The sequence below is a fragment of the Manis javanica genome, chromosome 1 (assembly GCF_040802235.1).
Source record: "Manis javanica isolate MJ-LG chromosome 1, MJ_LKY, whole genome shotgun sequence".
NCBI lineage: Eukaryota > Metazoa > Chordata > Mammalia > Pholidota > Manidae > Manis > Manis javanica.
The window spans coordinates 49509184-49521958 of NC_133156.1; the positions used below are offsets into that span (position 1 = coordinate 49509184).

The window sequence follows — 12775 nt, forward strand, 5'->3', positions numbered from 1 at the left end:
GGTGGCCACACTGAGAGTGACCGTCATTCTCTGAATAGCAGCTGACATGGATGGAATGGGATGTTTCCTGTGTGCCAGATATGGCACCAAGTGCTTTGTTTGTATTATCTCATTTGATCCACATAAACCCCACAATGTAGGTTCTATTATTATTATTACTGATGAGGACACAAAATAATAGGGAAGTTAAGCAAACTGCCAAGATCATGGACATAGTGAACAATAAAGGTCTGTATTTTGGTCCAATGCTCCCTAACTATATCCTCTGTCGAAAATACAACCAAAATGCCGCTCTTTACTGCCATGAAATTGAAACCCATCAGGGTCCTGGAATCTCGGGAGATGGGACCAAGTGGCTTGGGGCAGAGACGTGGATTGTATAAGCTACACTGAAGATGGCGGGACACACTTGCATTAGAGCTGTGTTTATTTCTGTCTTTACAGAGAACTTCACCCAGTATAGCGCATAGAGTTGAAAAATCCAATGGCCTTGTGAGCATGTGAAAGAAAATTAATTCCAGTATTCAAATTAAGCATCCCTGTTGGCCTCTGGCCTTTCAAAAGCCAACAACAGTCTGTAATGACAATGGGGCTCGAGCAATTATGATAAGAATATAAATGAATGTGATTTAAATACCAGAGGCATGATAATTTTGGGAATGGCTAAATAAACTTAATAATCTCATTCCTGCAATGTCCAATTATGGTGTTTTAATTAAAACCTCCTAAGGAGATGGGCGGCTCATCATGGTTTACCTTAATTATCTTTATACTTGGTAACTAGTCCCAAATTAAAAAAAAAAAGTGGGGGGGAGGGAAGAAGGAGAGTTTCTTGTTTCCAGGGAGATACGTCTATTTCAATTCTAATAATAAATGAGGTAGTATTTGTTGAGAGGATACTAGGATCAATGACAGTTCTAGGCACTGGGGCACCTGAAAAAATGTTAAGCCATGGCCCTTACTTCTAGAGGACAAGACTAATCTTCACACAAGGATATTTCACATTCAAAGGCTACAGGCAGGTAAGTGTGAAATGGGTGGATGAAACAATAAATTCAAAGATGTTCAAAGGAAAGAGATAATTTAGGAAGTCAAATATTTAACTAATACTCTTGACTTACAAACTGTGACTGGTAGAAACTTTCTCAGATTAAGGTACTAGAAAGTTGACACATAGACGATAAATCTTAGAGTTTAGTTCCCAAAATAAGCCCCTTAGGTAAGGATGGGGGAAAAAAAGATTGCAACTCACATAACGCAAGCTGAGTAGTGGCCAAAGTAGAACCTTTTCTCTGGTCTGTTACCTTGAACTTGAATAAAGTCCCAGTCTGGGTCAAGCAACAAGTATCAGGGGCCACAGATACTTTGAGTCCTAGGGCCCTAACCTTCCTTTTGAAATAAGAAAAGTCGAGAGAAATCATTTCAGCAGTAGCTGAAGGAAACCAAGCAATACAGTTGTATACTATAGAAAAAGTTTGAATAAACAATAAAACAAAGATATAGTCCCCAATTCTTGTGAAAAATTTCTGGTTGTCTCCCTAGAGGAAGAAAATAAATGCCTTCACTTGGAAGGGTGCAGTTGACAGAGATGAATTTACCAGAGGGCGCTGCTAGCTAATGTCTGGGTTAGCTCCAGTGATAAGGAGCCTGTAGCCAGTCAGGGCTTCTGGGTGGAAGAGGCTGGTCTCCGGACAACTGGCTTTAATTCAAAAGGAGATATCAGGGTCTTGGGCAGGCAGGGTCTTCACAGGCTGAGGGAGATAAGGCTCTTTTCTGTCTCTGAAGTCCTGCGTTTGGTGAATATTTTGATACCATTGAAAGGCCCAGGGAGGTTTTCTGACGCTGCCTTGACAGGGTCCATGGGTGATGAGGCTACAAGCAGGATGGCTTAACTGGGGCCCATGCCTTTCTTCCTCCTGAGTAGATGACCTCTGGTTTTTAGGAGATGTTCTTGCCCCTCCTTGCTTGACTGGACTCCTCCTCCTGTGAGTTACTGGGACCAGCTCGAACAAGGAGCACTGGTGGTTTTGCAGCCGGAAACAACCACAGTCAGGTCCCTACAGATGGGCTTCGCTCAGAGGCCCTGATGGGCTCTGCCATGGGGCAGGCATGCCCCCCACCCCCGCGGTGGGTATGTAGGTGGGATGCTCAGGACATGTGCACAGCCTGAATCTTGCTCCATGCTACTTCTGCTGGCCTCTTCTTATCACAGTTCCGGAAACTACTTGCAACAATTATTAAAGGGTTGCTCCTCCTGCACCCCACTAATGAGGATAGTGTTTCATTTGTCCTGGATGTCCAGTTCACCAGTTCCCCCAGACAGACCACTGCAGCCAACTTAGCACTTTCAGAAGGCAACCCCACATAGCATTCTATCTTTAATCCAGGGAAGCCTGGTAAGGCATCTAAAGAGTCTCTCACACATAGGAGTTCTAATGTGTTGCTCTCCTAAATTTGTACTACTAGTAATAGGGTGGGGATTAACTATATATTCATGTCTGGAGTCTGTGGACTAAATTTTTCTGTCCTCAAAAGATGCTGGCTTTGTAAGAAGAAGCTACAAGGTGCTCACAAGCAATGGGCCAAATGGATAGGAACAGGGAGGCGACGGGATGCTCCTGCGTGACTAGTGTACTATCCGCCATATCTAGGCTTTTCAAAGAGGCAGACCTGGGGCCCTAGCATTCTGGGACCTGGGCTGGTCAGCCCGACGCCCTTGGACCCTGGGTCCTGACTGCTCTGGGGTAAGCAATGTCTTGCCATTCCTTTGACAGGAACATGCTTTTCTGATGAAGTGGTATGTGTATTTGAGTGTAGTGTTAAACCTGGCACTCACCTATAATGATGTGTTTTAACATTCTCTCTAATTCATTTTTCCCACTAGCTCTTGGATGACTCCTGCACTCTATAATTATTTCTTTCACTGACTCTTATGCCAATATTGTTCTCTTTGCCTAATAATTACTGTAATTATAGTCACTATATTTGAGTATACTGCCTGTGTGATAAACGGTTTTATTATATGTGTTTGATGGGAAGTGATTTCTAAGTGGGCGTCTATAGGAAATCATAGAGGTGCTGCTCTGAGACATGTTAAAATATTTTTGGAAAATAAATAACTTGACAAAGTAGTAACATGATGGGAGAAAGCAGAGAACAGGATGAAGTGAATTTAAGTAAAATTCTTCTATGTTGCAAATGCAGCCTAAGAACAGAAGAGGCCATCGGCACACTAGCTATGTCACACTAGCTATGTCGGGCCGCAGCACTGTGGGGCTAAATAAACCAGTACTGAAACCAGCCACAGGCAGGAAGGATAAGGTGTGCAGCCTCCAGCAGTGCTAAGCTCCCTGTTGCCCTTGTCTTCCCTGCATGCAGGGATCAGCTTTACCACAAGAAAAGGAAGGATTGGTAGTAGTGGAAGATGTCAATGAAAAGTAAGAACAAATGAGCAGGCAAATTTAGGGCTTGGTTTAAGAGCTCCAGTGTCCTCTGACCACCTTCCATCTCTGGAGAGCTGAGCCACCTTCACTTATGTCTGTGTACACTTCTGTTTTCTGTAGTATGTTGGCAATCTGCACTTCTGTTACACTTCAGTTACCCACAGATCAAACTCTTATGGTTGTTCAGCACATTTTGTGGGCCCACTAAACTATAATAATTAAGCTCTACTTATTAGCTCTTACCAAGTGCTTTCTATGCACTTTTTTCATTTAATCCTCCCACCCATCCTTTGAGTAATGTACAAAGATTATTTCCATTTTGTAGACATGTGGCAACTTGCCAGTCACACATTACCAAGGGGCACAGCCAGGATTTCCAGCCAAGCCAGCTGACCCCACAGCCTTCCTTAGCCTGTCCCCCAATTTCTGTGAGCAACTGGATGATAGGAGAGTGTTTAGCAAATGCTAAAGTGCCTGACAAATGTTAATTTTTTTAGCACTGATGGGTTATGGGGCTTAACAGAAAGTGACTCACAAGTTCCTTGAGCACTTTCCTGTACCAGATGACAGGAGCTTCTTTCGTTGAATCCCTCAGGCCCTCCAGAGTTCTTTAAGTGACTATGGAGTGCTGGGGTGACCCATGAGGTTCCACACCAACCTCTGGGCTGGGGGGTGAACTCATGGTGGATGAGGCACAGAACGGTGGTAGTGGTGGGTGGCCTTACCTGGGCACACGTACTCTTTCTTCTGCACATCCGCCACGTTGAAGCCCCTCAGGTGCACAGGAGCCATGCAGAGTGTGAATTGGCCAATCGTCCGTCGTTGCCGCAGCCAATCCGAGAGCCAGGCCAGGTGACAGTCACAGTACAGATGGTTGGAATGGAGGCGGCTGGGATGGGGAGGGGCAGAGGGAAGACAGTGTCACAGCGTGAAGTGGACAGAGTTGGCCAAATCTCTGTGCCCCTTTGTCCAGCGCAATGCTCCTCAGGAGCCCAGCGATGCCTCTCCCTCTGCACTGTGGAATTATGACAGAAGCCTCTACCCTCTTATGGCCAAAGCACAGATGGCAGCTGTCTTCACATGCAGGCCACACCAGTGGTGCCTCCGGGGCTCTGAGCAATTCTGTTTCTTACTAATAATTTCACTCTTTTCTTTCCCACTCAAGAAAGCCTCATCATGTAGGACAGGGAGAGTGACATCAATATAGCAACATTCCTAATCAAGTCAAACTTCCAAAGGGGTGACTAAATTGCAAATTTCAGTTCTTTAGTTACAGGTGACTTGAGACAACTTCCCAATCTCGGTGTCTCTGTCTGTGGTGGCACTGTGGCCCAGCTCTGCTGTTGCCTTTACTCTTTCCCTCCATCATTCTTAAGTGTCCCTTTAATGAATGCATGTAAGGCTGGTGGGCCAAAAACCAGTATCGCTTATGTGCACCAGCCAGGGTGAGCAGGGCAGAGGGAGAAAGGTACTTTATGAAGGATGCATCTTCTCTCTGTCCTCCTGTTAAGGTAAAGTGTTGCCCATTCCACATCCCTGCAGACCATACAGTGTCTCCATGGTGCCCTTTCTCTCCTTCCCAGGGAGTCCAAAACTACCAGGTTTATTTGCTATCTGGTTCAGGTGCCTCTGCAATGGCTTCCTAACCAGTTTCAGGATGCTGGCTTTCTCCCTCTAGTAGTTGTGATTCCAGATCAGTTTCTTGCCCTTTAGTGAATAAGATTCTTTAGAGGGTTCTGTGTATTCTACTTCTGAAAGGGATCCCCTCTGGTTAAATGACTTTATTTTCCTTTCTACTAATGGGCGTAGGGGTGGCAAACTGAGGGTATCCAGGGGTTTCTAAAGGTTTTTCTTCAAAGGTTTCTCTATTAGGGATTTCCATTTTCCACAATCTTTGCAACCCTAGGTCATTAGAAGTGGTGGTAGGTGAGTTTTAGTTACCACCGTTTCTGATGCAGACTTCAAATGCCCCAAATTGGACACGTTAACCAGCCTGCAGTGACTTAGGATTTTCAAGTACTCTCTGTCAGGCTGGTTAATACCAAGCACCAGCCTAAAGCAGAGGCTCAGGCTGCCTTCATGCCTCAAATGGGGAGAGCTGAAGGGCTCTTGACCACACTCCACTTAGCATGAGGTCAACAATGCTAAACATCAGCCAAGTTTAGCTGACTCGTGCTGCATGCCAGCCGAGCTCCCTGCCACTGTCCGGGATGCAGGCCTGGGCCACTGGGCACTTTGCAGCCTTGGGGATGGGAGTCCCAGATCCCACACAGAATGCAATGTTCTTCTGCTTGAAAAAAACTTGAAAAGATTTCTATGATTTTGTTTATAAGTGATTCATTTTGACATTGGAATGTTCTTCTTGTATTTCAGAACCAACACTTTAAGGTTGAACACATTTTCACAGGCTCCTAGGCCCAAGATACTACACCTGTAAGGGGTGGGACTCTCCCCCTTTGTGTTTCAGAGCTCAGCCCCCACGCCTCCACCAGCTTCCACTGCTGAAGCACACAGGGCGTCCTCCTAGGCTGGCTCTCCAGAAAGAGGTGAGATGGACGGGAAGGGGGAGGGGAGGCAAACTCCTAAGCTGGAGGCAAGGACCTCAGTTCTAAGAGGGAAAGCGAGACCTCCATTTTTTTAACAAAGCTCACCCCTTTGTCCCCAGGACAGGATGGGGGCTTGGTGGTGGACTTGCAGCTCATTACTCTTTCTAAAGAGAATGAGGGAAAGGGGGGTTTCCCTTTTTATACTGGGCCTTCTTGGGAAACTTCAGCATGAGTGAAAACGACCTGTCTCCTGACCCATTAGTAAGCTGTCCTGTGGGAAGGAGGGACGGAGAGGGTTCCATGGCCGGGTGTAAACTGGGCGTAAAGTTTGCCTAGGAAAATGTCAACAGTGGGTCACAGTTTTTGGTGACAAGGTGGAACAAAGGCAGAGGACACACAGGCTGAGGTGCTGTTCTTCTGGGTGTCAGGAGAACCAGAAGCCTTTACTGAGAGTGTGGCTTTTATTAGAGGAGGCAGGTGGTCTTGCTGGCAGTGAGGTATGTAAGCAGAGGAAACAGATTTACAGTGAATCACCGAGGGTGGGCCCACAGGAGGAGCGACAGACAAACTCCCGTGTGTAAATCGGGGGTAAATGATTCAGGGAACAAGTGAGATGAGGTTTGGCTAAGTCAGACCCTTACTGAGCTAATTCATTTCTGGGATTATCAAAATGTCAGAGGTTTCTCTTTTGGAAGAGTTTGGTTATCAGTTTGGTTCTTTCTCAATTCCCACCTGCCAGCCTCAAGTGACCTCTCTTCTTAGCATTACTACACGTGATTCCCATTCCTTCATCCACTTTTGTAGGAATTCTTCTCCTTGCAAGTGGGACCATGGAAAAGACGTGGCCAAAACTGAGTTGGAAGCCATGTGAAAGCTCTTGTCAAAAGCAGCAGATGGGCTCAGATCCCCCCTATTGGAATTTTACCAGAAATGGTGGAGAGTTGAGCTGAGCAGATTCTTGCAAACTGCCTTTCACACCATGTTTGGGAGATCAAATAAAGCAGTTATCATCCCAAATGCTAATATGGAAAGAAAATCACATCAATCATGAAATGGAAGCCTGCACACTGCCAGGAATATTGATAATCCTCTTGACTGAGAAGGAAAACTATTTTAATTACTTTCAATTATTTTAGTGAGTGGGGTGGCAATGACATAGGGGAGGGTGGCCCCCGTGAGGAAGCCACACTTCCTTAGGCCCTGTGGGAGCTCTGGCCTCTTCCTAGGCTCGCCTGGAACATGTTCGTCTGCCTTTGTTCCTGCTGAATAGGCTGAGCTCAGTCTCTGACATCAAATTGCCCAAATCTGACACTGGCTCTGTGCTTTCTCTCTTTGTCTTTTGACAGCTGACTTAACTCTGGGCCTCAGTGTTATCTATAGAACAGGAATATTGGTAGTGCCCCTTCCTAGGGCTGTGGTGAGGATTGAAATGATTTGTGAGAAGTGCTTAGTACAAGGCCTGGCATACTGTAAACCATGGAAGTGATGCTACCTGTGGCCATTACCATGTGGGGACCAGCTCCAGCCACGTCTCTTCCCAGCCACAGCCTGGTCTGTACAAGGCTGTCATCTCTCATTTAGACACTAAAGCATCTAGGTGGCTAGGTGGTTATTCTGCATGTTATTCTGCAATGTTTGCTGATGGAAACACCACATCCCACATTGGTGAAACCACCTTTACAGAGGATAAGGTGAATGAATACAAATGCCAATTTGTAAAAGGTGCCTTTTAGCCACAGGCGCTAAATTAAATTTCCAGCAAATCCTTTTAGAGAGGGGCAGTGTTCATTTTCTATAAAATGTGGCTTTCTGAATTCAATATAAAAGCTTTCCTTTAGAAATTCCATTTAGGACTTCCTTCCTCTCTCCTCTTCCCCCTTCTCCACCACCAGTCCCCTTCCCCCCACTTTAATTACAGTGAACGGGGATTAGTCAGCTCAAGTCTCCAGGGAGTTCTATACAGAGCCATCTCTGAAATTAAACTAAAGAGAAAATGGCAGCAGGCAGGGAGCAAAGGGAACAGATGAGATTGACTGATCTGAACTCACCAGATGAGTGTTCAGGACAACAGGGAAGAACGACAACAGGAACAAGGAGAAAAACCCTCCTGCCCTCCTTCTGTACCCCCGCTCGGCCAAACGAAACACTGAAGTCCAGACCTAGCCACCCCGCTCTGCGGACCCTGTCCAGCTTCTGCACGGCTGCTCCTAAACTTGAAATGAGAGGCGGGGAAGGCCACGCGAGCAGGCCTGGTGATTTCTGCAAGTGAGGGCTCTTTTCCTTCTGTTCAACCCATTGGGCTGGGGAGATGCAGGCCCCACACCGTGAGGCTTGCTTTCAGCTTCTTGGCCAGGAGCCCTGGGCCATGCGCCTCTGCCGCTCACCCATGTTTTATGTGGACTTTGAAGAGGTCTTTAAAGACCTGGTGGTTTCTCCTTCAAACTCCATTACTGCACCATCCCATGTTAAAAGGTAAGGAAAAGGGTAGATTTTCTTTGCTGAATTGTGGAATCAGAGGAGAGATCAAAGGAAGAATTGGAGAATAATGATGGAAGCGGGACTCAGATTCTTCCTCTTCATAATAACTAGAATCTGTTGAGCACACACCATGACCAGGCACTTTCCCTGTGAGTGCACCTCATTCTCACAAGGTGGAGATAAGCATTCATTAACTCACTGTCCTTGAAGTGCAGACAGATGCAGAAAGTTGCCCAGAGTGAGTGGCAGAGCTAACATTTTATACTCAGGTCTGCCTGCCTCTCAGCTCTGTGGGCTTCTCTGGGGGTTCCCTACTGCTGCCTTGTAAACTGCTCCACTGTCACGGATGCAGGCCTTCTCAGACCTTAGGAGCATTAAAATCCTGTGGAGGGCTTGTTCAGAACAGAAGACTGGCTCCCGCACAGATTCTGATTCCAGGGGTCTGGGGCAGGGCCTGAAGTTTTGCTTTTCTAACAAGTCCAGGGGTTGCTGACACTGTTGGTCCAGGGACTGCACTTTTGGAACCAGTGTTCTAAGGATTTTCAAATCCCAGGTTTCATGGTGCTCAGGGGCCATGCTTGGTACTCTCAGTCCAGAATTCTGTATAAACAGTGTGGTGAGAATGATAATATATTGATGTCACCTACCATCTACTCCGTGCCAGGCACTTTACATATTTAGTCTCACCTGAACCTCCCCATCATGCCTACTTATAGGAGAGGGAACAGAGGTCCTGGAGTAAGAAAGGGCCCAGCAGGAATTCCAGCCCTTTGCCTTGGCCCTAAACATATTTGGCTGAAAGCTCCTGGGAGCTGGTTCTCCCCTATTCCTGTCATGCAAACACCATTGAGGGTCCACCCATACAAGAAAGTACCAGGTATGAACGTCTTGGAAAAGCCGGCAGAGTCTGTTTGCAGAGAAACTCACAAAAGGGTCTCTGGCTGCGAGTAGAGGGGAGCTCTTCAGGAAGGAAGGCACTAGAGGTGCTCTCGGGATGGGGTGCTAAGGGAGATTGCTTCAGTACATGTGCACCCAAACATGACAGATAAAGAACCGAGTTACTGCACTCTAATACCAGAATATCACCCAGGGAGCAGGTAAGCAGGGGGTGTGGCGGGTGTGGGCGGATGGAGAGAAGGAGGAACTGAGACTCCCTCTGGCCCACTGGTCTCCGAGTGGAAATGATCATAGCCACGGGCAGTAGGACAGAACTGCCAGGGGTACACGTACACAGCTGTAGCTAGGGAGATGGTGAATCATTACATTTCACTTCTGTATGTTCCGTGACAACATACCACTAATAAACTTTGCCATCAGGATGGAAGACACAGGAAGAACTGCCCCGCCCCAGAGTGAAGGGTAAGGAGTCTGTCTGCTGCGGAGTGGCGGTTCCGAGCCCTGGGCGCTGTGGCCCTTCCCGCCACCTGCCCTCACCCACCAACACCCCTTCATTAGTGGTAGACGGAGGCGGAGGCGGCGTGTGGATGTGGGAACCAGCTGCCAAGTCAGCACAGTGGGTTTCACCGGCAGCCTAGTGGGGGGCGCTCCGGGCTGCCTAAGCGGGCAGGGGCTGGGGGATGAAGTGGGGAGCTTTACTCACAGAGTCCGGATCTTGGGCATGTGGTTGAAGCTGGTGACCTGGATGCGGCTGATGTTGTTGTTATTGAGGGTGCTGCAGACAGAGGACCAGGGACATGGTTAAGAGAGTGGCAGCATGGTGCGGGGCACGAAGGTGTGCATGACAGGTGGGCAGGGGTGGCTGGGACCGCCAGAGGGATCACACGCCAACACGGCGGGGCAGCTGGAGGCAGGTGGCCGCATCTCCAGACAAGGAGAAGCCCTGATTCCCTCCCTCAGGCAGCTCCCTGCTCCCCTCTGCTGCCCTCTCAGTGCTGGCTTACCCGTTGGGAGTAATAATACCATTTCCTGAAATCCTACTGTGTGCTGAGTGCTGCATTACAATAGCTCTAATTTTTACAACTACAATGCCAGTTACACATTACTGCCCTCATTTTAGAAAGAAGGAAACAGTTACACAGTAGCTCCCCCCAATCCACAGGGATACATTCCAAGACCCCCAGTGGTTACCTGAAACCATGGATAGCAATAAACCCTGTATGTACTATATTTTTTCCTATGCATACACACCTATATAGTTTTATTTAATTTAAAGTTGAATTTATAAATTAGGTACAGTAAGAGATGAACTATTAACTAGTTAATACAATAGAACAATTATAATATACTGTAATAAAACTTGTATAAATGTGGTCTCTCTCTCGGAATAACTGGTTGCACTGTACTCAACCTTCTTGAGATGTAAGATGAGAAAATGCCTAGTGACGAGATGGAGCGAGGTGAATGACGTAGGGGTTCTGACATGGCCTAGGCTACTAGTGACCAGAGGATTCATAAGGAGGAGGATCATCTGCTTCTGGGCCACGGTTGATCATGAGTAACTGAAATTGTAGACAGTGATATGGCAGATGGGGTGTGCAGGGCTACTATATGTCATTTTGTTTAATGACACACAACCCTGAGCTACAGAGAGGTAAAATAACTTTTCCAAGGACCCCTAGCTGCTAAGCTCTGGAACTGGGATTTGAAGCCAGCCCCACCTTGCTGGGAACTCTGCTCGCCCATTGCATATACTGCCTCACACAGGATGCTACGCGTCTTCTGATTTTTCAAGCACATCTTAAATGAGTCTGTGAGCTCTGTGGGAACAGGGATTAAGTCTCCTTTCTTGTACCTTCTGTGACCATGGACGGGAACTCCTACAATGCAATGTTAGCCCCGACTGGTATCTTTGTATAGGGAGAAGGAGTAAGAAAGAAGTGGGCTCCAGAAATGGACCAAGGAAGCATCTGCAGAGGCGGAAATGTTATGTAGCAGGAGGGCCTCTTCTGCTCAATTGGTTCAGTGACTGCACAGATGGAGAGGCAGCCATACATAGGAAGGTTGAGCCTGGTTCTCAGCCCTCTGACTTCATACCTATTTCACTCTGCAGCCCAAAGAGCAAAAGCTTGATACAGCCTTGGCGCCATCCTTTGTAGATGCCACTTGTTCGTGTGCTCCTCCCAGGGTTCACAGCAGTCTCCTTCTCATCAGCCCGACTCCTGCCCACTCACAGGGTCCCACTGGCTCAGGAAGGAGCCTTTCTTCGGCAGCCTTCATGGCTTAACAGATTTCTTTTGCTCTTGGCTCTTGGTAAACACATTATCTTCTTGTAAAAATATCCCCCAACATTTTCTATCTTGTGCATTCTAGTCCCATCACCTGATACATACATGGTTCAAATTGAATCTCATGTACACTGGTTGTGCGGTTTTGGGAAAATTATCAACATTTGTCATCCACAGATTCTTTATGGGTAGAAAGAGGCATGGTAAAGGGTTTAGCATGCAGTGTGCACTCCATAAAAGGAGGCCACCCTTTCCTGATCCAGGTGGAGAGAATGCCGTCCTGTCCTGCTCATTCCTGGGCCTACCCCAAGCCCCATGGATATAGAAACAGAGCTCTGTGCAGCATCCAGTGGCCTCCATACCCGCCCCACACAGGGCTCTGCACAGACTTCTCTCCAGCCCCTGTAACTCTTCCCGACATGACAGCAGGATTCCAGTGAGCACACCCCCTTATCCCAGGCATTCCTCAATTCCCCCTGACCTACTTGGCATTTGTGTGGCTAATAAGGCCAGGGGGAAATCTATTGACATAAAGGCACAGAACCTAACCATTTTCCTCCCCTCCATACTTTTTGTGTACCCACCCTGTGTCTGGCACTAGTTTAGGCACAGAGTGTGGTAAAGAGGAATGAACAGGGCAGATTTACGGTGCTTGTTTCTGCCTACTCCATAATTTCGCTAATGCACCAGTGCAGATACTTGGCATTTTATGAAGTTGAGACTATGTAGCTGTTTTGTTTCTTGTGTCTTATCTTTTCTATAAGTGTGTGTGTGTGTGTGAGGGTTAACCCATCCAATGTCGATTGACCTGGGAAACCTTCAGAATGTCTCATTAGACAAGGCCAAAGAATCTCTCACTCCATCAGACCAGCGTCTCCTGTCTTAGGCAGGGAGCTTCCTGCAAGTGAGAACTATGCCCCCAAGTCCTCCAACAGTTTAGAAATGCTTCTGGGGCAGAAATGATGCCTTCATTTCCCCTTCCACCCATCCATCCCAGAGTTCTAGCCTCTACACTTGGGGAGACCTAGTTAGGGTCACTGGCTCACTACCAGGCAAAATCTAAGCATTCCTTTTATCTCAAAGGCAAAGAGTAAGAAGGCTTTGCAAGAAAGAGGCTTCTTTC

General features: G+C 47.2%; 1 protein-coding gene across 2 annotated transcripts in view; it reads right to left on the reverse strand.

The window, feature by feature from the left end:
• SLIT3 (slit guidance ligand 3) overlaps nucleotides 1-12775 on the reverse strand; it is a 596734-nt gene that overhangs the window by 132357 nt on the left and 451602 nt on the right. For both annotated transcript variants that reach the window (XM_036995101.2, XM_036995102.2), the window contains exons 7-8: nucleotides 10068-10139; nucleotides 4169-4332 (exon numbers count right to left, since the gene is read on the reverse strand). In XM_036995101.2, coding sequence (XP_036850996.2) covers nucleotides 4169-4332; nucleotides 10068-10139 — 236 coding nt within the window. The remainder of the gene's footprint in view (nucleotides 1-4168; nucleotides 4333-10067; nucleotides 10140-12775) is intronic.